The sequence below is a fragment of the Stylophora pistillata genome, chromosome 3 (assembly GCF_964205215.1).
Source record: "Stylophora pistillata chromosome 3, jaStyPist1.2, whole genome shotgun sequence".
Taxonomy (NCBI): Eukaryota; Metazoa; Cnidaria; class Anthozoa; order Scleractinia; family Pocilloporidae; genus Stylophora; species Stylophora pistillata.
Window position 1 is genome coordinate 8,137,099 of NC_142521.1, and position 26,049 is coordinate 8,163,147.

The following is a 26,049-nucleotide window of genomic DNA, read 5'->3' on the forward strand; positions in this document are numbered from 1 at the left end:
ACGGCGAGATCAACGTGCCCCGTTTAGTAACTAATCCCTGAGATGGTCAATTATTCTTTTAACAACAATCAGCACTTACATTTTACCCGAATCGTGCTGGTCCTTCGAGTGCAGATTTGGAACTTGATGACATCACGTTTAAGAAAAGCGATTCCTGTAGCTGACCTACCTTCTTTTGTTTCGGTTTCTTCGCTAATATTGGCGCTCTCTTGATATTGTCTGGGAAATATCAGGTGTTATTGCATTCTTGAGGGAATAAATGAAGGGTTGGGCTAACGAATTCTCATTCGATTTCGTGAGTGGGGAGAAAGGGCAGGAAAGCTCAACTCAAGTCTTTGTTTGTAATAATTATTAAATTTGAAATGAACTCGAACAGAGCCAATCCCCATGAGTATTAGTTGAAAAGGATTTCTCTAGAAAGAATGACTTGGGTTGACTGCTGAAGTGATTCAATACACCTTAGCGTTAATGAACTCTTTTAGGACTAAAGTTGGTAATGAAGCTAGGCAAAACCTAGATTGTAGGCTTTGATTATCAATTAGTTCTCTATCCAAATGTTTTAATTTGATTGGCCACGTTAGGTGCGCTCGATACCGTAGTAGTAACTGAGTAACCTTTCAGAGTGCGGCTGTAAGCAAAGGTCGGGAAAAAATGGTATTGTACAACATTTGAATCGGGGTTTGAAGAACTAGCTAGTAGATTTTTACCAAAAACTTCCATGAGTGACATTTGATACGGGCTTCGCCCTCATCACTATCACGCGATATAGAATCAAGAATAATCTAATTGTTGGTTTAATAAATGAGGTTAAATTTAAGAAGACTGAATTAAATATGGTGAAAAACGATGTCAGTAATTGTGTGTGTGGCTTGCTGGCCGGTCAGCATATTTCTTTGATATCAGGATGCCATCCGGAGAGTCTCTAGAAAATACTTCTGCGTTGATGCTATCTTGGACAAGTATTAACTTTTAATAAATTGTTATAAAGATATTTAAGAAATGTCTTATAGGTAAGAACTGATAAATCTAAAGTTCCAGGGTCTGACGCCGATAATAGGTGGTTTGCACGTTACGTCATTGCCGCCATGTTGGTGGGCGTAAACGATAGATAACTCATTAGCTTCTTTTGTTCGTCCACCAGCATTTGTTCCTTTCACCTTTGTTACCTGTGTCTCTAGAGATTGGTTGCAAACCACCTATTTTGCTCGGAAATAGAAAACTAAAAACCGGTAACGAAAGATAATTGAGGAAAGGGAAAGTATTTATGGATCAAACAAAGTTTTCTTTTCCTTTCTGGAGCCATTCCACAGTTTGAATCTTTTGTTTTCCTCTTGGAACGAGAGAACGGTGTTTGTCGACTAGAATTCCGTTTCGCATTTCTGCAAGACAAAAGGCATTATGAAAAAATATGATCGAAGAGAAATGAAGTGGAACAAATCTTTACATAGCTCTAGATGTTGTTAATTTAATTAACTAAAGCATTAATTAACGCCGACGAAATTTTCTGGTAATTCAAGATATCATAAATACTAATTTCTGCCTGTACATTTGGTTTTGATTTAAAACGGGTAGTTTTCGAGTAAGCTTTCTACAATTCACGCATCAGTTTGAGAAGGTACTCGAAATTTGGATATTGTTTATCTATCAGTCGATAACAGTCAATATTGCCTGGGGGCTTGGTACAAGAAAGCAGCTTTTTCTCCAGAAAATCGAGAAAACGTGCACCAATACACGCAATCTACCAGCAAGAGTTAGCAACTATCATTTTATTGTTTACTATTTCTTTTTGGGATCCTTCTGCGATCCATTTCGTGCTGAGAGGCCTTGATCTTGCAAGATGCCCCATTTACTTTACACCGTCATTACCAGACGGCTACAGACCTCCTTCTAATTTATTGTGTTGAATTTATTTCCTGCTCTTCAACTCTTATGAATTTCCTTCTCCGCTTTCATCTTGTCTTGTTTCCCACGACATATTCGCCATCGAGTTTTCCGTGACCTTTCCGGGTTTTCATCAAAACGCTGTGCGCTTTTGTTAAAAATAGGTTAGAGTGAGAAATCAATTTGCACTCAGTCTCTTCTATGTTCGTTTATTTATTTGTCACTGAACTTTAATCCATGCTTTATTGTGACTGGATTAAGAGGCATAGTTGTACAATAGAAAGCCAGCCGGAAAGTTGTACAATAGAAGCCATTATTGCGATATGCGTCCTAAACGAGTTCTTCTTTGGACATTCATTTGCTTTCCGAAATTCTTTCCTTTGACGGAGTTATACTGTAGGCTAAGATGCTGATGTAAGCAATATCAGTAGAAAACCAGCGTCAGATGAGAATAAATGATAAAAATAAACGAAAGTAATTGATTGGTTTTGGGTATTTCGTTTGCGAGTTCTGTCGAAACCCCTTGTTAAAAGAAAATGAGAATGAGGAAGAGCAGAAAAGTCAGTTTTGGAGATGATTCTATCAAATAAAATATATTTTCTTTCGTGTTAAACCACTGAAACCACAAATTAAATATGATAACGAGCTTTATTTCAAAGACAATGCGTTGACTGAGATGGGAGAGCCAACTCCTCCAATGTAAACATGATGACGTCACCCTGGTAGAACTGTTACCCGCGGAGACTTGTGGATCTCGATCAAAAGGCCATTCCAAACATTCAAACCGATGGTGGCAGCCAGTGTATCCATCGTTATTTACTCGCCCGTTTCAGAAGGTAAAAAACGAGTTTGACTGACTATGGTTTAGTGACGAAAATTCTGTCTTCAGTCCAGTAAGTATTGGTGGGTATTGAGTCTTCTAAACTAAGTACAGATAATTTTTTTTGTATATCAGTCGGTCGTTTGCTATTATTTCAAGAGCGTGTTTTGCGCCTTTCAAGTCAAAGTGTAAACTCCTCTCGTAATGTTGTGGCACCCTGTTAAACCATAAGAACCAATCGTAGACTCTTAAAAACTAGTACCGAAGGACGTAAGGAAATGAAAAAGGCTATTGATTTATTTCTGAGTATTATAGGGAATGTTTGCCTCCGCCGCAGAACTACAAGTTAAGGAAAGTTCCTTCAAGTTATCATACCGTTGATATTAAAAAAATTCAAATATCTAATCCAAAAAATATCCTTGATGCAGGGTAGCTCTGTGCCAGTGAGTAAACCTTAAAAGTCCTAGGAACTTGGTCGTTTAAGAAACTTTTAAGCGCGGAACGCTGTGGCTATTTGATTTGTTTTCCTCTCACGCTGGTAGATCAAACCGCCATGGGATATTTCAGGGTCATACTGTTTATGCAACTGGTGGCCGCTGTAAAAGTAAAGGTAAAATTTTTATGTTTCTCTATTGGGTCCGAAGGTAAGACTTTAAGACTTTTCTATAGCTCTGTTTGCTGAGCGTTGGCTTTAAAATGAAACATGTCTAAAGTCAACAACCAACATGAAGCGACATTTTGGTTATCCCTACATCTATTCAACTACCTGTGTCAGTGTCGCTTAATTATGGATGCACAACAAAAGTGAACAGAGAAAAAAAGAAAAAACAAGAGAATCGATAAAATGAGATGATTAGAGTGGCTATCATTGAATTTGAATTAGAGCAGTTTGAATTAGAGCAAAAAGAAGAACTTAAAGTTTTTTTTGCTAAAGAAAAAGTTGGTCACGACAATGGCACTGGGAGCTTTTCCCTTGAAGTCACTGGGTTTAAATTCCCTGAGTTAGACCTGTTTACACCTGCTGATTTACCTGCGTCTTGTTTCCCTTGGGTGCGGACTAGTGCGCATCACTTAAAGTAGCCATGCGCAGCAAAAGTCCAGCCTGTCTCAGTTCCAAAAAAAGAACTTGATTTCAACCAGAAACAATTAACCGGGAGCTCGCCAATGAACGAAAAATTAATTTTCTTCTGCATTAATTGTAATAATCAGTTTAAAAACGAAAGTCTGATCAAGTATTTTAATCGATATTTAAGCGTGATACTGCTCCAAAATAAATGTTGACAACGCCATGATTATCTTTTAGCTTGTTCATATACCGAGAGAACAATGGCCGAGACTTGGCGACCAAATAACCCAGGATATTCTGGATTCAATTCAAACATTTGATCTACTCAACCAAGAACTATCCATGGGATTTTTCGTAAGAGGAGTCGCGGGCCCCCAGGGACCTCCGGGACCGAAAGGTCCCCTTGGTAGTTCCGGAATCTCGGGACCAGCTGGCATGCCAGGATGGCCCGGTCCCCCGGGGAAACATGGCCAGGTTGGGTTGCCAGGACCACCCGGACCTCCAGGACCACAGGGACCCCCAGGGGTAAAAGGAGGAACGGGATTCGGAGGCTTGCCAGGACAGGTCGGAATGCCCGGAGTCCCTGGATATCCAGTGTGGAAGATAACAACGGATATTTACACTCCGCTATATACAGTGCAAACGGTAAGTACAGCATGATTGCTGGTCCTGCCGAAATAGCGTTCATTCACTTAAGGTACCTCTGTTCACATAAAGCAGTAATGTACAAAAATAATTGCTTTGCTGTTAAGATGGTAGACATAAACTACCGCAGAAGACAGTAGTGGAAAGTAGTGGATAGCCGTCTAGGGAATTTTGCTGAAGATTATGAAAAGCTTACCAGCGTTCCGTTGGGAAATTGTGCCATCCGCTTTGCAACCTAACTCCCCTTTCTTCAATTTGAAGTTCAGTGGCAGTTCAATTGCAATCAACTAGTGTGCATTCTTCAAGAACCGAAACCGAAAATTTACAAAATAGGAGGAAATAACAGTTTTGTTGACCTCATTTCACAGAACGTGACCATCGTGTGTGTTGGTGATCGTGCGTTATTGCAATGCAGTCCTGGCAAACGAGTGAAAGTAACGCAAGCTCGGTGGGAAGAGGGCAACTCCGTGACATGCACCAATTCTGCACCTGCCGATTTGTCTACTTCTACGCTGAACTCAAATACCCCAGATCAAAGTCATGTGACCGACCTAATAAGGAAGCGTTGCGCAAAGCAACCATACTGCGATGTGCAAGCAAGTGCACCATTCTTTCAAAAAGTTCCGAGCTCGTCTAGATATCTAAAACTGTGGCACGAATGCATTCCTGATGTCTCTGGGGTGATTTTACCAACACGGAAATCAAGAAGGGAAAGAATCGACCCCAATATCCAAAAGAGAGATTTCTCTCTTCGATCACGTGATGGCAAAAGCACTGAGTCCGAACCAGTCAAGTGGTACACCGAAGGCTTAGTAACTAGTGCCTCTCGCAATTTCAGTGGTGGCACCGTAAAAGAAAATGCGTACAAGGGCAAAAGCAACGAGCAAATCTCATCTAAAAGGAATGAATCAGCAGCAGGGAAGGAAAAGAGAAGTGAGGGTGGCTACGAGAGTGCACAGTTAGCGCAGGTGTTGGATGAACTGATGCGACCACCCTCTGTATACACGTAACTTAGAGATTGAAAAGCGATCTAGTTGTATAACCATTGTTATTAATAACTGATTGTTCTTGATATATCGATAGGAGAATTAAAAGCATGCTCAAAAAAAAAAAAAAGAAAAAAAAAAAGAAACATTTGAGAGACATCCCACTAAATTTGTGCACTAATTTCTCTATAAACGCCCAGCCATGGTGTAGTTGTTATATAGCCTCTAAATTTTAACGCTCGGGTATGTCCATACATTTGACCATTTAACAATTAAACCCACACCAAACTGCGAGGAATTAAAATCTTTGCTTCCAAACTATATCAGCCATTGCGCTGTGTAGAGTAGTCATAAATCAAGGGTTTCCCTTCTGTGGCATACTCATTCACCTCCCCCCCGAGGCTTGAGGGTACCCGTGCGCCTGCCACTACAGCAAAAGTAATCAGGATTCTGCCTGACGCTTCGTTGCTTATCTTTTACTTAGTCCTTCCAAATGGTGTGTGGTAGTATACCACGAGCCCTTTAACCCTTTAACTCTAAGAAGTGATTGACATGTAACTTCTCATTATCCAGCAAACAGGTAATGAGAATACTCAAACTTATCAGGTAGAAGTTGTTATCTTCATCTAACCCCAAATTCTCGTAACTAACCCACAAGGAAACATGTAGCAGTTAGAGGGGAGAATTAACGATCAGATCTCGGGAGTTCAAGGGTAAATGCAATGTTACCCGGTCGGTGTTACTCTATCGCTCAAATTTCATACTTATGGCAAGTGAGCACGAGATCACTGCTCTTGGACCCACTCGTTTATTATAGGCTTGTAATGGTGACAGATGGATCTGCTCATCTTTTATTATTGTTTGAATCCTGCGATTAGGTTAATTCATTTCTTTTTTCTTTTTTTTTTTTTTCCTTTCTTTTTTTTCTTTGAGGGAGCGCTAAACTAGGCTCCCAGAAAGTGGGAAGACGTTCTAAGCATACTGAGCTTGGCGCCGGATGTAGATCAGTGTCAGATTCTACTTTGTTGGAAACATTTGAAAAATACTTATTTTTTAATTATCCTAAATAACCAATTGACTTTATTGTGCGAGAGTAGTTTCTCTGGCGAACGTTGGTATTGTCAACAAGTTCTTGTCCTCTCACGCATTGCTCCGAGGCCTTCACAAGCGAAGATTCGGTAAGTATACAGTTTATTGGAAGGGAATAATGAATGTGGCTAAGCATTTCTGCAGCCGTTTAAGCAGTGAACTTGACTGACGCAGTACACGATTACAGGGTGCATGTATTGGCTATTGTCCGACAACAGTGACTCAGAACGTCTAGCGTAGTCACGCTTGCTGAAAATACGCGCCAAACTTTTCTTGACTGCCATCCGTATAAGTCGGACTCCTATTAAATAAAAAAAAAAAAAAAAAAAAAGGAAAAAAAAAAAAGAAGAGAAAGGGCCTCAGCATTTGGTCTTTCTGTTCTCAATGGTTTCCAATTTCTTAGTGCTCTCTCAAAATGGGGAGGTCTGGGACTAGGCCCGGTATCTGAACGCGCGGGAAGATTGAGAAGATGGCGGACTCTTGAGTCTCCGAATAGTTCGTTTCTTTTTAACCAAGACTTTGGAGCTTAAGACATTAGAACTCCAACATGATTGGTTCAAGTGAGTGTAAAGATAGTTTTAAGTTTGGACGTGGCTTTCATGTAATACGGTGTGGATTTTCTTTTAGAAGCTATGAAAGAACTGTCGTCGCTCAAACGAGAGCTAAAATGCTGGGAAAATATGTTTGAACGAACCCATGGCCGTAAGCCCAGCAAGGTATGACAAATCTGATATCTTTACTCGTTACTTAAGCGAAAACTTTGGCTATTTTCCATACGAATACGAGGTATTTATGTTAGATCGTCGGCTTTGCACAAGAAGTATCTTGGTTTTGCTATTGATTTTAAAACGAAAGTTAATTTTATGGAAGGATCTTCCTTTGTACCTTTTGATTAAGAACAACAATTTTACCATCTTTCTCATTCTACTCACAAACATGACGCTATCGATATGGTTAATCTCAGTTGTATGCAGGGCGCGTGTCAACTACATGTGTTACTCAGATTTACGTTGACTACGCAGACGCATTTCATATGCTCAGACGCAGGGTTGTCAGACGCGCATATACGATTTTTATGCGCGCACAGACGAAAAGCGTATGTGGCTCAGTGGTAAAGCATCGGAGGTCTGAGGTTCCATCTCTCACAGGGACTTAAAATCTTTTCTTTTTCCTTTGACAATCTTTCACTATTTCTTTACCGAGCTAAAAAAAGAAATTACCATCTTTCATTTTCTATTTACAAAAATCCATTTTGTTCTTCCATACAGGATGACATTAACACTGGTTCAGAAGAAATAAGAGGTACGATGTTACTGATTTACACTTCTGTACATGGGAATAAACTCATGGTTAATTTGGAGTGTAGTGTACATTTTATTTCATTTTGCTTTGAGATGAGAGAATGCCCAGAAAGATTTTTATACAACCCCATACCAATAAAAAACAAAGCTGTAATCCCAAAGGTAATCTGTTGTTTTACCTCTGCTTTCTTTTATCCAAGAATTGTATGCATAATGAAGTATTGGGTTATACGGAAATCTTACCGAATGCCCTAATGTGTTCTCTACCTTTACTTCTCATAGAATCATATAAAAGATACAGAGTACTGAAAGAATATTTTTCCAAGAAAGAGACTGCAGAATGTCAACAGGTGTTATACCATCAAGTATATTTTCAGAGAATTTGTTTTTGTGTATTGTCATGTAGATAACTTATAAACCTGATATAGTATTATTTTAGATTTTTTGTTTAATTTTAGATTGGAAAATTGTGTCATGCTGTAGCTCTTTCTGCTTCAGAAATGGTACAGTAAAGTAAAACATGTAATGATTAGGTTTGGTTCAAGTCAGTTTTCTCTAAATACTGTACTTCAGCAAAGAATCTGTAAGGGATCCAGAAAAGCATTTGCAATAAGACAAGAGGATCTTCTAGAAGGCTAACTGTGGCATAAACAAGATGCTATGTGGGTAAAAATGAATAAATGGAGAAATAAAATCTAGGTACATTTATTGCTGTCACTTGATGAAAATACAAAATTGCTAAGTCTTTTCCCAATGTTATCTTAGGAGTTCAGTCTCTGTGTTTTTGAGGACAACAATCATTTCTCATCTGTTGTATCTCTGACTGAATGATTCTAACTAGGATGACAGTGATGAAGTTTTTGGCAAGAATTTAAACAAGAAAAAAGAAGATTTAAAGCTTTCTACGATTCCATTCCGTGCAAAGGAATGGGCTGACATTACACCTGTCAGATTATGTCACGGACAGAGGCCTAAGAAAAAAGCTCATGAAACACCAACAGTTGTAAGGGCTCCAGAGGGTAATGTAGACAAGGTTTGTTGGATCTCTTTACATTTTTACCATAAAGTAAATATGTAATACTACTAAATCACAAAACAACTTTTTAATGATTTTCAATCATGCTACCAATATGATTTCTGCACAACTGAAACTTGTTAGCCCTTGTTACAACTAAAGGGGTTTCAATAAAATTTCAAGTAGGCAGCTGGTTAGTGTGAGTAACCGTCCGTACCAACAAGGGGCTGTCAGGCCCCTTAATCTAGGGGGGTCTGGGGGTGTGCCCTCCCAGAAAATTTTGACATCTGGAAGCTCTAAAATGCCATTTCTGGAGTTCTGGAGACCAAATTGAGGGCAAAAGATAAAGGAAAACTCACTATCAATAGCAACATTTTTTTTTATTTTTACAATACGAATAAGCTGAAAATGGAAGTTTGCATGCATTTCCTGGAAGTTTAAGGTCATTGTCACTAAAAACAATAGAGCTAAACAGAATCACTTACTACCGGTAAGAAAGCATCCAGTTGCATCGTTAATCTTTCATCCATTTGTCTTTGTTTTTTTTCCCCGCAAACCCATAAACAGTTCGCGGGTGAAAAACTTTCCAAGCTTCTCTGCCTACCCACCAGGACACCTGCAAGACAGGCGCCAGAAACTGTGATCAATTAGCTGCAGCTTTTAACTCAGACTTCAAATGCAAGTGGGAAAAAATGATGAAATGCTTAAATGAACGTCCGATTTGTTTTCGTTCTGTTCTTTTTGCAATGCCATGACATGATTGTCATTCAAGAAAATGCAGCTTTCATTGAATGTTCAATTTATCAGGCCACAATGAACTCCTGAACTCGATAAACAAATGACGGTAATTAGATTACATACTTTGCATGCAGTTAAATTTTTCGTAAACCTATTACGTCCTAACACCACCCCAAAATGAGTCAAGTGCTGTGACCAACAAGTCGCGTCCGATCTTTTGATAGTTATTTAATTTTGGGAGTAACTGCAGAATACCCTGCCACTCATTTGCATGTCATTGATTAAGAATAGCCTCTATTGTGAAGAATGAAGATAACACAGTAGAGGCTATTCTTATTCAATGACATGTAAATGAGTAGCAGGGTATTCTGCAGTTTGAAATTGAGGTAAAAAGTTCATACAAGTCCATCAAAATGAATTTTAATTTAGTTTTCAAAGAATCTTTCTTTAATTATTTAAATTTAGGGAAAATGTAGCCCACTTCTCTGAGCGAAGTAGCTGATGCTTTTCATCGACTGTCGGTGCTTATTGAAAGCACTGCAACTACAGAGGTGGAATTTTCCATACATTTGGCCATTTAGATGTTGATGTTATCGGTATATTATTTTGCATTTTTCAGGATGTTTTAGAAGTCAAGCAATGTGAAAATACAGAGAAAGATGCAACCACATTGATAAATTTCAAAAGCAGTTTGCAAGATGTTAGAGTGGTTGATACCTCAGAGCATACTCTGAAGTCCTTAACAAAGAAAAGAACTGGGTAAAAAAATTGTCTGTTTTATTTGGAGTTGCAATCTTCCTTATCATGTACTGGTATTAAGTCTCTATGACTTTAGGAAATGATGCAGCTGGATGGAAAAATGGCATGTCTTGTATGTTGTTCTCTTGTTTTTGGTTTTTGTTTCAAAGACTGACATTATCCAGGATGTGCACATAACATTTTGTTTATGAAATTAAATTTGTTATCATACACAGGTCAAGCCTCCTGCTTCCTAATCGTCAATCAAGAAATGTTCAATTCAGGAAAAGGGGAGCAATTTCTTCAGCATGGCTTGAAAAATGTAAACCTGAGTTGCCTTTAAATGAAGACCATCAAGTGTTGAGTGTGAGTGGATTACAAGAGAATTTTTTGGAATTAGAAAACTCTCCCTCCAATATGCAAACACCCATTGCTAAAGGAAAGGTCTTGGATAGAGAAAACTGTACTTTTTCTAGAAAAAGTGAAATAAATGTTGATGCTCTTTCTGAGATTGGGAATGAAACTCATATGAATGTTGCAAAGCATAGCATTGGAAGGAAGATATCTCCTGGAACAGGATTTAAGGCAAACAACAAAGGAAGTGCTCAGGAGCGTAGTAACAAAGAAAACATTAAGACTGTTGCATCAAAATACAAAGAAAGGGAAAGTAAAACATATCTGAATGGAACACAACATTTGAAGGTCAGGGATTTGCCTCAGACATCACAGGAAAAATGTTTGGCTGGTTCTGTATCTGCTGCTGATCCTTTTAAGTTGGATCACATGGAAATGAAACGTGATCCACCAGAGAGATCTGTAGAAGCTTCCCAAGAAATTCCAAACCATAAAAGAAAGGCTGATGAAAGAACCTTGAGAAACCTGGAGAAACCTCACAAGAAGTTGAGATGTGAAAATGATTATGACGAACAAGTCCATGAAGAGGGCAAAGGGTAATTTTGCACACTTTTTTTTTTGAGATGCACAACTTCTGCAATGAAAGTGAAAGTGAAACCTTAATAGCAGCATAGGCTGAATTGCAAAGGTCTACAGTGTTACCAAGGTTGAGCTCAGATGTTGGCATTATCAATGAAGGTTGCAGGATCTTTTTTTTTATTCTATTAAAGACAATGTCTGTAGCTTTGCACCAAATTTAGATTTTATACATCTGGAGAATTTTGGTCAACAAGGTAGTCATTTCCTAAACACACACACTTGTATTCAAGAAAATAGTGTGATGGGTTTAGATAATTGTGATGGGTTTAGATAAATCTCTACTGTGGTATAACCCAAACTTGTATCATCCAAAGTTATAAAATTTGTTAGATATTTCAGTTTGTATCAACAACTCAACTGGAAAAATGGATTGGTAGTTGCAGGGGACAAAGTGAAGATGAAGACAGGAAAGATGTGCCAAATACAGTAGTTGAGCAAGAGCTGCCTCTCACAACTGCTAAAGTAAAGTAGGTTGTACTATCTTCTTTAAGATACTTATACATTTTCCTTCTTTCCATAACAAATACTGTGCTGTGTAGTACAAGGTTGGGAATAATGTAGGACATACAAAAGAAAATGACATTTCTCCAAGGGGAGTGTGAAGTTATTTGAAACTGATGAATTGATGTTTGGAATGCCATGAACCAAAGCCTGCCATTTCCCCTGTTTTTTTGTTTGTTGTTGTTGTTGTTGTTGTTGTTTTTTTTAATAAAGATGGTGATAACTAGAGAAACAACAATGCTACTTCCTTGATAAGTATTTTGTTTTCCCAAATATCATAACATTAAAGTCCTCATGAAGGAAATAGCATTTTTCTTATACCAGTTTTTGAATAAGTATACTTTGTCTTTTATTAGAGTGTCATCAGGCCTTGTCAGTGACAATTTCCAGAAGCTCAATATGAAGCACCGTTCCTATCGGCGACGTGGAGGTAGTATCAGTGGATCTGCACACAAGAGAAGAGCATGGAAACAGATCATGAAATCACGAGGTGAGTTTGTTCCACAGAAAAGTTGGTCAAGCAGAGGACAAAGTGGAAGGGTTGGAAGATCTGGAGCTTGTTTCAAGTGTGGACAGGAGGGTCACTGGGCTAAGAACTGCAAAGGCCCTAAGAAATCTAAGGCAGTGCCTAAAGTGGAAAACTGGTAAGTTTGTTGATTAGCCTTGATACTCAAATGTGTTTCCACATATTAAAGACTGATCCAAACCATGGAAAATGTGAAAATGATACTTTCCCCAATTCACTTAGAGAAATACCATAGGAGACACCCACTTCTCAATCCTTGCCTCAAGTTTGCAGTTATTTTGTAAATGCAAAATAAATTTTTTATGCATGGTTACCAAAGTCGTACTCTTGAATTGCTTAAAGGTGATCATATATCAGCTATACTTTATACATGTAGGTAAACAATATTCTAAACCTGTTAATGAAAGCATCCATGGATAAGTAGCATAGCATGACAACGCAACATGAGAATGCTTAGGGAAAGGGGGGGGAAGGCAAATTCAAAGCACGCCTCCTATTTGAAACTAGAGGTTACTCAAGCATTCCTAGTAGATGAGGACAGAAATATCAGAATTAGTAGTTATTGTCACAAATGCATCTACATGTGCTAAGCTGTAGTGAGAAAAGCAAGGTTTGTGGTATGTCAAAATGAGTATTTTTGACTTGGAATTCCAAGAGTTATTTTGAAAACACAGATTTTTTTTAGGAAAGTAAAGGAAAAAACTGGATTTTCAAGTGAAATGGGAGTGTTTAAAAAATCCTCCCTGTATTAGACATGGTTACAAACTATTCTCACTCTTAATTTGATCTTTTTGTTCCGTCAAGTGATCAAGATAATGATATTGATATGGATGAATTTGAGCCACTGCCCTCTATAGAAGAAGCTGCCTTAATGGCTGCAGGAATTCATAGGGATGATGAAGCACACGCAGAAAATCTTGTCATCTTACCTCATAAACTACCAAGGCCAGTGGTCATTCCACCCACCCCTCCCCTAGTAGTGGAGCCACTCTACCAGCCAGTGGATGGAAAGCCTGTAGGTAAGTAAAACTGGAATAGGTATTTATCAGTTGGAAAATTTTCTGTAGCCTCAGCAATTGCTCACACTAAACTGCATCAAACCTCTGTGTAGCTTCTGTGGAAGTGACAGGTAGATTTAGAGTCTCAGGGCAAAATGGGCAAATCATTACAAGATGGCGGTCGGACGCTGGTCGTTTGCGCTCTCTCGTTATTTATGTATTCTGTTTCTGCTCTCAATTATCATCTTTTCGTTACGCGTTTGTCGTGTATCTAATCCTGCTGCGGCTCTCCTGGTTGCGTTTAATGGTGACAGGCTCAACGTTTCATCTCGAAACCACTGTTCCGGTCGTCACTACAGCACAAGTCCATCAACTCCGCCATTTTGGAAGGCAAGAGTCGGACTTAAACTCGTCAAGCTTTCTTTGTGTGCAGGTTATTTGGTTCTACTGTCTGGTGATGTTAGTCTTAACCCTGGGCCTGTTAATGGTCTGAATCACGTTGTTAAACTCCGTGGACTCAAGTTCATTCACCAAAACATACAAAGCCTTGGCGATAAAATTGATCAGCTTCGCCTACTGTTACAAGAACTCCAGTCAGGCATACAAATAATTACTCTGTCTGAGACCTGGATCAAGGCCGACAGGAGTGACAGTGAATATGAAATACCGGGTTATAAACTTTTTCGGAAGGACAGAAAGGGAAATCATGGCGGCGTTGCGGTTTTTGTTCATGACGAGTCAGTGGCTACGCGAAGGGATGATCTTGAATTGGACACCGTAGAAGGAATGTGGCTGGAAATTGCTGTTCCTAAATCACGCAGCTTTCTTATTGGAAATTTTTACAGACCCGATCGTACCTCGCGGTATTACGATAAGGACTTTATGGTAAAGCTGAACGGTATCTTAGATACTGCTTCAGCCGAGGGCAAAGAGATGCTCCTTTTTGGTGACTTCAACTGTTGTTTTATGTCTAGTCACCGAAATGACTCCAATTGTAAACAACTTAAATCGCTATTCAGGAGTTTAAATATCAAGCAGCTAATCGACCAGCCCACAAGGATTACTAAAAACTCTAAGTCACTTATTGATTTAGTCGCTGTCAGTTGCCCGCAAAATGTGTGTGAGTCGGGGGTAGTTTCCACTCATTTAAGTGACCATGAACTGGTTTATTGTGTGCGTAAATTAAACTGGAAAAGAGCACCTTCCCAAGTCAAGACCTTCCGAAATTATGCGCATTTCAATGTTGACGCTTTTCGCAAAGACCTGAAGGGTGTTACCTGGAACTCTGCTCCTGGTCCCGATGGACCTGCCATTGTTAATGATCTCTGGCATGACTTTAAGCGAAAATTTGTCACGATTGCTGATCGTCATGCACCACTGACGCAGCGCCGCGTGCGCGGCATTGACAATTGTCCCTGGCTAAACAAGAGCATAAAGGTAACTATGCACCAGCGTAATTATTTTCACAAAAAAGCAATCAAGAGTAATGCCTCAGAAGATTGGGCAAACTACCGCCATTTTCGCAATCGTGTGACAAATGAAATAAGGTCAGCGAAAGCGTCTTACAATAAACGGCTCATCGAGGAAAGTGGTGGCGATTACAGATTGTTTTGGAAGACGATGAAGAAAATCCTACCGGGTGAAAAGAAAGCTACTTCTCCGAACATCAAAGTAGACGGCGCTATCTCTTCTGACAAACATTGCATTGCCAACGCATTTAACAAGTTTTTCGCATCTGCAGCAAGCAAATTGATGGCCACCTTACAGAAAACTTGTGGTCATAAACAACGTTATTCCGTTACTCCTGCCTGTCAGTATCTGCCGTTTAATTTTCTTGAGATCTCTGGGGAGTTTGTTATGTCTCAACTACGTAGCCTGAAATCTGGGAAGGCCGTAGGTTTGGACCGCATACCGGCTCGCCTGTTAAAAGATTCTGCGGACATTGTAGCTAAGCCTGTGGCGTTTATTATCAACACCTCGTTGCGTACTGCCCAAGTTCCTAGTGATTGGAAATCCGCACGGGTCATTCCACTTTTTAAGAAAGGAAAGGCTGATGAGATGGACAATTATCGCCCGATTTCCATTTTACCTGTTTTATCTAAGGTTTTAGAACGGGCTGTACATATCCAACTCTACAAATATCTCCAGCAAAACAAGATTTTGAGCCCTTATCAGTGCGGGTTTCGGAAGTATCACTCGACAGAATTCGCTGCTCTTAGTTTTTCTGATAATATTCGAAGGAACATGGATCAAGGTCAATTAACTGGTGCTGTGTTTATTGACCTTCGCAAAGCTTTTGACACTGTGAATCATGCGGTACTTCTGGACAAGCTTTCCAATTTGGGGATTTTGGATAAAGAGCATGGCTGGTTTACGGATTACCTGTCGAACCGCACCCAAGTTGTAGAGTTTCAAGGGGTGACTTCTACTTCAGAAGCCATCTCTACTGGAGTGCCTCAGGGTTCTATTCTCGGGCCACTATTGTTTATTCTACACATTAATGATTTACAGGAAGTAGTGTCCGATTGCAATATTCTGATGTACGCCGATGACACTGTTCTATACTGTTCATCCTCTCAAGCCTCTGTAATTCAAGACAAGCTGAATGCTGAACTGTCTAAAATTGATGACTGGCTTTCTTTTAATAGTCTGTTTGTAAATGTAACAAAAACTGAAGCTATGCTTTTCGGAACCGCCCCTAGACTATCTGCTGTTAACTCCTTTTCTATTATTTTAAATAACAATGTAATTAAGCGAGTTTTTCATTTTACTTATCTAGGTATAGTTTTTGATGACCGCCTTAGCTGGAATGAGCAAATAAAGCACCTAATTTCGAAGGCGGGAAAACGCATAGGAATGCTCGGCAGGCTTCGTAGAAGCCTTTCTAGAGAGAGTGCAAATGTAGTGTATTGTAGTCTAATTAGGCCTATTTTAGAGTACTGTGTATGTGTGTGGGGCTGTTGCGGGGAAGGTCGTAAACAAGACCTTGAAGCCCTCCAAAACCGGGCTGCTAGGATAGTGGCTAGAACTGTGCGCAGCAAGCAGGCAATGGACGTTCTGAAATGGCCCACGTTGGAGGAGCGCCGACGTAAATCTGTCTTTAAACTCGTTAAGAAATGCCTGCAAGGTCAATGTCCCCAGTATTTTAAACAATATTTTAAACGTAATAATACAATCCATGCGCGTGCTACTAGACAAAGCAACCTCTTACATCCGCCTGCTGTGAGAACTGAGATTGCAAAAAGATCCTTCTATTATTATGGTTGCACTCTTTTTAACGAATTATCTTAATGATATTTCGTGTTATACATCTTTTAATCTTTTACTTGTAAATAGTTCTCTATTTATATTATTTCCTGTTTTAGTGTAATGTTTTAATGTTGTTGCTCAGGGCTCCCATTGATAACAGACAGCTTTTTGCGTCTGAAGGGGCTACCCTGAGCCTTATAAATTAATAAAGGTTTTCACTTCACTTCACAATTGTACAGGGCAAGAAATAATTGCAAAAATAGAATTAAGTGATGCAAGTTCACTATTAGTAATGTATGTGCTACATGAAACTTTTGATCAGCTTAAGAAAGCCAAACAGTTAAACTACTAATATAACATTTCATTGCTAAATTTGTATTTCAGAGGTAACAAATGAAGTGTTGTCTTCTTTGGAGAAATTAGGATTTTCAACATTCCGATCAGGACAACAGGAAGCTGTCATGAGAATCCTTTGCGGTAAGTTTAGAGCTCTTTTTTAGTATATTTCTTGCCACAGTTCTATTACACATTAAATTGTAGTTAACCATTCTTCTCAAATTATTCATTTAATCCCTTATTACTTCATCTTTCATGTACTCTAGAGGCTCTTATGGTGTTTAATGATTTTGATTGCAATTTATAATTTTTTTTTTTTTATTCCAGGGCTGTCATCACTTGTGGTGCTCTCCACTGGAGCTGGTAAATCTCTTTGTTACCAGCTTCCTGCCTTTATGTATACCCAACGCTCACCATGTTTAACACTGGTTATTTCACCTCTTGTTTCTCTCATGGAGGATCAGGTATTAATTCTAGACATTGCACCATGGTGTGCTAATTAAAATCTAATCACTTTGAGCTTTTTTTTCTTTCTTTTTTTTTGTTTTTTTTTTTGTTGGAATTGAGATATGTTAAATTGAGGAAACCATTCATCCACACCAGAGAGTAGTACATGTAAAATCTCTCTTCCTGTGCACAAAAAACGTATTAAGCCTTCCTTTCCTCTGTTTTTTGTAACATGAATATTCATGCTTTTCAAGGATTTAATTGCATCAGGCATTGGATAAAGCTCAGTCAATTCTGTTGCCAGTTAGCCAAAAAGACTTCACACATTACATAACTGTAAGGGCATTCAATTTGATGGACAAAAGGGCTTACTGTGCAGTTAACACCCAGATGCAAAAAATATAGTATAATGAATGGGCGGGGTGCATGCACAAGCTTGAAAAGAGTATGTGCACTTACGTTATTGCATGAAGTTGATGTTTTTGCTCTCTTTGTTAGTATTTACATTTGTAATTTATTCCTTGTTTCACTCCAAAACCTGGCATTCATTCAAGCGCTCGTTTAGTGTGTCAACTTTTTACCCAACTAAGGGAGATGAAACCTCTCTCTTTGAAAAAATGGGAATGTTAGTTTTGAGCAATTAATGGTACAACATAAAAACACTTTTTCTCAGATTAGTGGTCTTCCTCATGGATTAAAAGGTGCCTGTCTTCACACAAACCTCACAAAAGCCCAACGTCAGAAGGTAGTAGAGGATCTGTGCTCTGGTAAGGTGTCCGTCTTGCTGCTCTCCCCTGAGGCCCTGGTAGGAGGGGGTTCAGGAAATGGGTGCCTTCCTACTGTTTCACAGCTACCACAGATTGCTTTTGCTTGTATAGATGAAGCTCACTGTGTTTCCGAGTGGTCGCACAACTTTCGACCCTCTTACCTTAGAGTTTGCAAGGTGTGTTTGAAATAAAAATAGTAGTAATCAGCTACAGTCTGAATTTTCTCATGATATAACTACTGAGTGGAGTTTTTGTCATTTTTTTTATTCATGTAATCATACCAGTTTTGTCCATTGCTATGTTTGGTTCACCCTGAGAAATCTAGTAACCTCAAACATGTAGGGGCTTCCCTTGAGCTCTCAGAAGTGATTAACAAGTAACCTCTCCCTGTAATATCCATACATTCTCCAGCAAACAGGTTCTGAGAATACTCAAACTTATCGAGTAGAAGTTGTTATCATGATCTAGTATTTTAAAACTCTTGTAACTTATGTACAAGGAAATGTGCAGCAACTTGGGGGGAGAATGAACAATCAGATCTTGGGTGTTTAAGGGTTAACAATATACATCAAAAAAACTCTCAGTTCTGATTGGTTAAGATGAATGCAGTTTTCAGTTAATTCAGTGCAGAGGAGAGTTAATTCAGTGCAGAAGAGGGTTAATTCAGTGCAAAGAAAAAAACAAACCAGACATTCTGATTGGTCAGAATGATTGGTCAATGTCACTTGCAGGGTTTGAATAAATTATTTTTGCACGTGATGCGCGCGCTTTTCTTCTGCGTAGTTATGAGAAGCTGCCTCGTTTTTTTTTTTTTTTTTTTTTCATGTATATTATTAATAGATAATCACATTATTTTCTCGTGCAATTTGGAATAAATAAGCACTTGTAAATTTTTTCAAAGACCACAAATTGCATGAGCCCGTAGGGCGAGTGCAATTTTGTTAGTCTTTGAAAAAATTTACTCGTGTTTATTTATTCCAAATTGCACTCGAAATCGTGTGATTACCTATACGAAGTTGGACATGGGTGTGGATATTTGAAGTTACCACTGGAGGTACTCGATGCATTAAAGGGAAAATAAGCGACTGGTGGTCCATAGATTCCTGGTTAGCGCTTCATTGCAATATTATTGCCACTTTACAGACGTACTATGTTCATGATCTTGCACTTTGAAGGTCAGATCAAGTTTATGGTATTCTTGTAATGTGGTTTTTCGCCGTGCCAAATGGAACTTTCACTCTGGAAATTGCTGATTACTTTTTCTTTCTACATTAGATCAATGCACTAAAATTTTAATTACTATTTATGTAAGGGGGTGAAAGATGGGATGTGTATGAATAGGCTAATTTGCTGTAGGGTACACGTACTATAAATTCGAAATTACAAACCAGTTGTTTTCCTTGTAAGTCGTGAAAGCTTTCCTAAGTAAGGATTTGTACTGTGGCAGTAATATTATCGTTCCTTACTTTCAAAGGTCCTTCGGGAGAAGTTTGGCGTGCGTTGTTTTCTAGGATTGACAGCCACTGCCACACGTGCAACAGCTGCTTCGGTCGCTGAGCACCTGGGGATTGTACATGATCCCGAGGCTGTGATCAGAGGTGGAGCTGTACCACCTAACTTGTTCTTATCTGTGTCATGTGATAGTAATAAGCAGCAGGTAACAATTGTTTGACTTGTACAGAGAGAACATGTTATCATCAAACTTCATCGGAAGTTTCTTTTCCTATGCTAATTGAACATATTTGTTTTCGAGTTTCTGATCAACTTTTTTTGGAGAATAACCGCTTTAATTTTGTTACCTCAAAAAGAAGGCTTTAACAGGCGTGTGTCATTTCAATCAAGGCCTTAACGTGGACGTTCAGGTGTATTTCTCCCCTTAATATTAAAAAAACTTCTCCAAAAACAAACAGCTCAGATGCATAATTTACAAAATGGGGGCCAAACACGCTATAGACTGATAAAGCCTCTTTCAGTTTTGTTTCGAAAGTGATCCAGAATTTTATTGGTTTTTTTATTTTTACTCCGATCTCTATTTGTCTTAGATATGTTGCACTGTCATCTCAACTAATTAAGTGCATCACTGGAACCAATCACGACTTTTATTCCTTTTTTCTCGCGCTTGAAATCAGTTGTGTGCTTCCTTCGATTTCTGATTAGCTTCTTATGTGCCTCCCCCAGGCATTGTTGCAGTTGCTTCAAGGTCGGCGCTTCTCACAATGCGATTCAATTATAATCTACTGCACCAGAAGAGAACAGACTGAGAAGCTGGCTTCGACCCTACGCACGTGCTTACAGAGCACCAGGCTGGCGTCAGGTTGGAACGGCCAGGAAGAATTAGTGGACGTGGAAGAGAAGCCTGGGGAGACTAAAAAGAAATCCGAAGGGTGAGGATTTCTCTTCTGCAGTGAAAATTAAGGATTGTGTCCACAAGAAACGATAGCTATCGATACGGTTTTCTTATTTCATCCAATCATTTTGATTAGTTTTTGACAGTGCTTTTGGTTTTCAAAGGTACGTGATCAAATCCAAGCGTTTTTTTTTTTTTTTTTTGTACTGCGCGCATCAAGAAACGCACAAAATTACTTGCAGTATACGTTTAGCTAGTGAAGTTAACTTGTCAAGATTTTGTAGATATTTTTTTTACAAACAGGCGTGTATTTTCTTCTCTGTAGGAAAGGAAAGAAGAAGACAGCCAAAGCCGCTGTTCCCAAATGGGATGCCGAATGCTACCATGCCGGGCTGTCTGCCGCCCAAAGACGTCGTGTTCAGAAGCGCTTCATGACAGGTCAGCTGCGCATTGTGGTGGCGACTGTAGCATTTGGCATGGGTCTAGATAAATCAGATGTTCGAGCTATTATCCATTACAACTTACCGCGCAGCTTTGAGAGTTATGTGCAGGAGATTGGCCGTGCGGGACGGGACGGGAATCCCTCGCACTGTCACGTATTTCTGGATCCCGAGGTGTGTAGAGCGCTGATGCGGTACTGAATGTTTGGACAGTTCTCCATCAGTCTCAGAGTAGAGTTTTATCGATCGACTTCAATTTTTCAATGATTTTCTTTGATTCTAAGAATGGCGTTTTCAAGGTGGGGCTACGGGCTGCACGAAAGTGTTTTGATTCAAAGTTTTGAACATCTTACGGCTTTATATCTGTGATCAGTAGGAGCTTGGACGTAGAAGATATTCCTTTTTTTTTTACTCCAGCTTTAGGCTCACAGTATGTTATAGTTGAAATTGACTACCTCACCTTAGTTCTACCTATCTGTGTCTTATCTGTGTTCTACTTATCTGTGTCTTAAATTATCTTTAATTAATAGGGTAAAGACATGTGTGAACTTCGTCGGCACGTTTATGCCAACACAGTGGACCGCTCTTCTCTTAAGAAGCTGGTCCAACGGACATTTCCACGTTGTGAGTGTAGAGAACTTCAGAAACAACAACGGCAACAGGTTGCGGCAGAGAGTGATACGAACGACTATTTGGATTTAGAAGAGGATTATGACGACATCTCAGAAACCAACTTGGAAGCTGAATTGCAAGCTGTTGAGCAACAGTACCAGAGGGAGGTGGAGACTCAAGCGCAACACGATACTGATAGAAGACAAATTGAAGAAGGAGAAAAAGGAAGTGATTCAAATCTGAAGTTAGATGAACAAGATAGTGATCCTCCAAACGATGACAATATCGAGTATCCCAGCCTTGAAAATAGTGTCAAAGGAACCTTAGACTCATATCCTGCTTGTGACTTACAGGCAAGCGCGAAGTCCACAGAATTTGCTGGCAACAATCTTCATTCAGCTGAGCATGTGAATACTCATCGCGTATGTGGCGGTCACTCTGTTGCTATGGTGACAGACGTCGTCGTTCAAGAGCTCGACCTCCGTGAAGAAAGCATTGCTACTTTACTCTGCTACTTGGAGTTGCATCCTTGCCGCTGGCTAGAAGTACTGCAGCCAGTCAAATCAACCTGCACGGTGAAGTTTTACGGTGGTTATGCGCAGTTGAGGGAAGTGGCAAGGAAAATTCCACCAATTGCTGCTGCCGTGTCGCACACCAGTACAACGCCTGCTAGTTTTAAAAAATCAGGAACATTAACTTTCCCAGTGGTAGAGTTGGCTGACAAGATGGGCTGGGACCTAGCGCCAGTTTGCCGTGAATTGAGAGCACTTCAGTGGAACACATCATTGTCAGGCGATAATTCTCTCTCAAACATGGGGCAATCAGGGATCTTAGTGGAGTTCTCGGATCTGTCCATACATGTTAGAGCGCCTGGGGACCTCTCGGACGCAGAGCGTGACAGTATTTGTGACTTCCTCGAGGATCGCATTCTGGCCGAAGAAAGAACTCAACTGCACCAGCTCCAGTTCGTCTATGACTCACTTAAAAGCGTTTCGTTCTCGGAGTTTTGGCAATGCGCTGACGCTGTAGACGAGGAAGCTGATAACCAACTCAAACGAATTGTCAAAAGCTATTTTAAGGATTGCAACAACAAAACAAAGGAGGAACTTGCAACTTTGGCAGAAGCCAGAAAAGCCTCTAGGGTTGTCCCCTCCAGTATCAAGCGTAATGATCACGTGAATTGGGACGGTATTGCACGGGATATCAGAGCCTTACTTGGGGTCCATCACGATCACTCGTTTACAGGTCGTGCTGTTGCGCGAATATTTCACGGTATTGATAGTCCGTGTTATCCAGCGGAGGTGTGGGGTCGTGATCGCCGTTTTTGGAGAAAACATTTGGACGTTGAGTTTAACAGTCTGCGAAAGTTTGCCACTCAAGAACTTGTTAGGTTCAGATGAGATAGGAATCTTGATTAACGAAATATTGCTGCACAGGAATATGAAATACTTCCCAATCAATGCTACATTTATTTTTTTTTAACAAGGATTCAATTTTTCATGTATTGATGTTAAGAAAGCGTTGGAAAACGTACCTTCGTTTTTAGCAGTCGAAGCCATTACTACGCAAACAAAAAATATACTCCAGCAAATAAAAAATATACAGCAGCAAATGAAAATATACTGCAGCAAATAAAAAAATCAGAACGCAAAGAAAAAAAGTACCGCAGCAAATAAAAAAATGCAACGCAAACAAAAAATACTGCAGCAAATAAAATATGCAACGCAAACAAAATAAAAGAAAACGCAAACAAAAAAAAATTGGAACGCAACGCCAAGGAAGACTGGGTAATAGTTCTTAGTTTCCCGCCAAAACAGCATGAACTGGAACTCGCTTTTGGCTATGGACGAAAGCGATCTGCGTAGGATTATAGAAGATTACTTTCATCAAGGGTATGAAAATAGAGTTCTTATCGATTTTTTAAAGGAGCAGCATAGTACTGTCATAAGTTCGCTGCAAAACATGGTTTCGGAAAGGTGAACAAGCAAAGGATGGAACGAGTGTTTTTTATTCGCTGCGGTACTTTTTTTTATTTGCTGCAGTATATTTTTTATTTGCTGCAGTATATTTTTTACTTGCTGCAGTATATTTTTTGTTTGCGTTGAGCCTTCTGGGCCACCGTACATTACCCTAGTAGACCTTACGGTGTATTACTAGTAATAGTAATCAAGGTTTAATGTCTTTTCGTGGGGCATGGTTACCCATATTGTCCGAGCCAGAGGCTCATGTATGAAACGCAAGACAACAACCCACATCCTACCCCTAACCCTGCAGGAGACGGGACCTCCATTTATTCGTCCCTATCCGAGAAGACTAGAATATCTAAACCATTTGTTGATGTTATAGAAAGGCAGCATATTCTTCTCATTTATTTTAAGACCTTGGGTGTTGGTCCGGCCGGGGCTCGAACCCCCGACCTCCCGCGCATCAGTCCAGCGCTCTATCCATTGAGCTAACCGGGAGGCGTTATGGGTTATGGTGGCAGCGGAATTAAGGCTGAGTGCTCCACCTCGATGTTAAGAATGCTGTAGAACCTTGAAGGGTGTCTTTTCCGAAGGGATGGGTGTCAATTAACCATGGCCTTATTAGTACAGAGTGTTTATGTCAGTGGAAAGGCTGTCACGTCAGTCTGAGGAGGCCCAGGTCAGCATGAGGTGTGCTAGAGCTACATTACGCGTTTGGATCAAACTGACCAAACTTAGTTTCCAGCAGTACCCCTTTAAAATTGAGTTTCTGTCTCGCACAGAGAGGAATTCTAACATGAATTTACAAAGTGAATTACCTCTTGTTGTGCAAGAAGGACAACAAACATTTCTCTTTTCTTTATTCATATTTTAATCGTACCCGAATTATAGAAAACAGCAACTACAGTGATCCACAATAGTCATCATGTCAAAGTCCTTATCATTTTCTCGTTTTGTCTAAGATATTTTACTTTTTTCTTGAGCTACTGCTGTGGAGCGGGGATTTCTTCCACCACAATGCGGGACACTGAGTTCCAGCTTGAATAAGCGTCTGCATTTCCGAAACGTGGACAGTCTCCAACGTTGAAGCCCACGCGCACAGAGCCTTTTGGGATGTTCTCACAGTAGCCTTCAATGTGACGAACTCGTAAGGGTTGTTCACCAGTTACCTCATGCATGTAAATGACCCCGTCAATAGGCATTGGCCCACTGCACTCAGCGCCATTGAAAGTAAAATACCAACGCTTGCAACATTTTTTGCAGCCAAGGATTCGAAGAGCTCCAGAGTAGAAAACGCGCAGTGTTGTCTTTTGGTACATTTTTTTAAAAAGGCAATCCTAGCGAAAAATGGTGAAAGTTGCACCTTTGAAAATTAAGAAAATAAGGGACAGATATTTTTATTAATTTTACTAGTTAATTGATAATTTTTCCCCACCTTGATCAATCCATAGTCACGTCCATTAGGACCTTTCCAAACGCACTGTTTCCAGTTAGAAAAGGTCTGGGCACAACCTCCCTTCTGACCTCTTGCTCCAGTCTCTCCTTTTTCTCCTTTTGGCCCGTCACGACCGTAAGGGCCTGGTAACCCAGGATTACCGGGAATGCCTGGAGCGCCAATTAAGTTTTGACAACTCTACGAATATCAAAAAGGAGGGGGTAGATGGAAATTGAACAAATTAACATGAAAACTTTGAATTTTATTGGGTTGTTCACCTTTTGAGTGGAGTTAGCCTCGGCAATCAATCTGACTGATGAGAATAACAATATGATCAGCTGAAGAGCGTCCATCTCCAATTTTTCTGTCTAGAATAAAACAGACAAAAAAAAAAAAAAAAATACAAAACTGGTAGTTTTTATTCCGCGCCTGGAAAGATCTAGCAAGAGTCAAAGGATCTTCGTTTGATACCGATAAGGACATTTAACATGGAAATAGTGTTCTATAAAAGCCAAAGTTGTCTGTGTCCGCAAAGTGGATATCAAAAGAATCGAAGTTTTTAAAAATTGAGGGATAAGTTTTCATTCTTAACCCCGTCTGAGCGTGTTGTCTATGAAACTGCTGATGAATTGTTGTCCTTATCATACCGTGATACTAGAAACCCCGTTAGGAAAATTTAGACTTAGTAGACGTATTGTACCACCCACCTTTTTAAAGAAGATCTGAGGAGAGGAAAACCTATTTCTGTTCAAATACCTGCTCTCTTAAAAACTGGGCCAAAATAATTATTTAGTTTGACAAACCAACTGGGGCAATGAACTTCTCGTTAAGACGAGTTTACGACACGACGGATTAATTTTAAATTTTCGATCTAACAAGCACTGTTATTCGCTGGCATTAGAGTAGAAGAGTTTGTTTAGCCTTCTATTTGTCCAATTAGATGTCGCATACTATTTCGTATTTCTTCGGAACGTCTGCACATCGCGATGTAATCAATTTTGAATTGTTACGACTTCGTAGTTAGTGAAAAGTTACTGTAGAGGTTTACATTAGCGGCCTTACTACTTCGCAGTAATTGTCGCCAGTAAAAACTAAGATAAATCTTGTTTTCCACTGGGCTGTTAATGAACTCTTTGTAAGAATGAATTTACATGT

The 26,049-nt window shown here is 39.6% G+C and overlaps 3 protein-coding genes across 8 annotated transcripts; 2 read left to right on the forward strand and 1 right to left on the reverse strand.

Moving 5' to 3' along the window:
• The first annotated feature begins 2,621 nt into the window (after window positions 1–2,621).
• LOC111332136 (uncharacterized) lies at window positions 2,622–5,692 on the forward strand. 4 transcript variants are annotated; one of them, XM_022937741.2, is made up of 4 exons: window positions 2,622–2,774; window positions 3,244–3,311; window positions 4,005–4,412; window positions 4,781–5,692. In XM_022937741.2, exons 2-4 carry the CDS (start codon window positions 3,255–3,257, stop codon window positions 5,420–5,422), a joined length of 1,107 nt encoding a protein of 368 aa, XP_022793476.2. In that variant the 5' UTR covers window positions 2,622–2,774; window positions 3,244–3,254; the 3' UTR covers window positions 5,423–5,692. The 4 variants fall into 4 exon arrangements, with proteins under 4 accessions (XP_022793476.2, XP_022793405.2, XP_022793194.2 ...); XM_022937670.2 differs by having other exon boundaries at window positions 2,629–2,784; XM_022937459.2 differs by having other exon boundaries at window positions 2,633–2,784; window positions 3,130–3,311.
• A 1,088-nt stretch (window positions 5,693–6,780) lies between these two features.
• Window positions 6,781–24,369, forward strand: LOC111332561 (ATP-dependent DNA helicase Q4). Of its 2 annotated transcripts, none has more exons than XM_088755141.1 (17): window positions 6,781–7,047; window positions 7,118–7,203; window positions 7,756–7,789; window positions 8,071–8,138; window positions 8,630–8,821; window positions 10,161–10,300; window positions 10,516–11,229; window positions 11,650–11,739; window positions 12,130–12,417; window positions 13,104–13,318; window positions 16,931–17,023; window positions 17,210–17,346; window positions 18,003–18,272; window positions 19,571–19,753; window positions 20,275–20,480; window positions 20,769–21,057; window positions 21,414–24,369. In XM_088755141.1, exons 1-17 carry the CDS (start codon window positions 7,035–7,037, stop codon window positions 22,893–22,895), a joined length of 4,500 nt encoding a protein of 1,499 aa, XP_088611267.1. In that variant the 5' UTR covers window positions 6,781–7,034; the 3' UTR covers window positions 22,896–24,369. The 2 variants fall into 2 exon arrangements, with proteins under 2 accessions (XP_088611267.1, XP_088611266.1); XM_088755140.1 differs by having other exon boundaries at window positions 6,782–7,047; window positions 7,115–7,203.
• Window positions 24,307–25,927, reverse strand: LOC111332473 (collagen triple helix repeat-containing protein 1). 2 transcript variants are annotated; one of them, XM_022937852.2, is made up of 4 exons: window positions 25,602–25,927; window positions 25,173–25,258; window positions 24,895–25,092; window positions 24,307–24,796 (listed from the first exon to the last, which is right to left on the reverse strand). In XM_022937852.2, the coding sequence occupies exons 2-4, from the start codon at window positions 25,245–25,247 to the stop codon at window positions 24,443–24,445; spliced, it is 627 nt and encodes a 208-aa protein (XP_022793587.1). In that variant the 5' UTR covers window positions 25,248–25,258; window positions 25,602–25,927; the 3' UTR covers window positions 24,307–24,442. The 2 variants fall into 2 exon arrangements, with proteins under 2 accessions (XP_022793587.1, XP_088611270.1); XM_088755144.1 differs by having other exon boundaries at window positions 25,173–25,262; window positions 25,602–25,925.
• Between the last annotated feature and the right edge of the window lie 122 nt (window positions 25,928–26,049).

Excerpts from the sequence above, each read along its gene's own strand:
- LOC111332136 (XM_022937741.2), top strand. The coding sequence starts at position 3,255 with ATGGGATATTTCAGGGTCATACTGTTTATGCAACTGGTGGCCGCTGTA. Across the intron at positions 3,312-4,004 it reads TGGCCGCTGTAAAAGTAAAG|CTTGTTCATATACCGAGAGA; the intron begins GTAAAATTTTTA and ends ATTATCTTTTAG. Across the intron at positions 4,413-4,780 it reads CGCTATATACAGTGCAAACG|AACGTGACCATCGTGTGTGT; the intron begins GTAAGTACAGCA and ends CTCATTTCACAG.
- LOC111332561 (XM_088755140.1), top strand. Across the intron at positions 8,822-10,160 it reads CAGAGGGTAATGTAGACAAG|GATGTTTTAGAAGTCAAGCA; the intron begins GTTTGTTGGATC and ends TGCATTTTTCAG. Across the intron at positions 11,740-12,129 it reads CTCACAACTGCTAAAGTAAA|AGTGTCATCAGGCCTTGTCA; the intron begins GTAGGTTGTACT and ends GTCTTTTATTAG.
- LOC111332473 (XM_022937852.2), bottom strand. The coding sequence starts at position 25,247 with ATGGACGCTCTTCAGCTGATCATATTGTTATTCTCATCAGTCAGATTG. Across the intron at positions 25,093-25,172 it reads AGGCTAACTCCACTCAAAAG|AGTTGTCAAAACTTAATTGG; the intron begins GTGAACAACCCA and ends TGATATTCGTAG. Across the intron at positions 24,797-24,894 it reads GTGACTATGGATTGATCAAG|GATTGCCTTTTTAAAAAAAT; the intron begins GTGGGGAAAAAT and ends ATTTTTCGCTAG.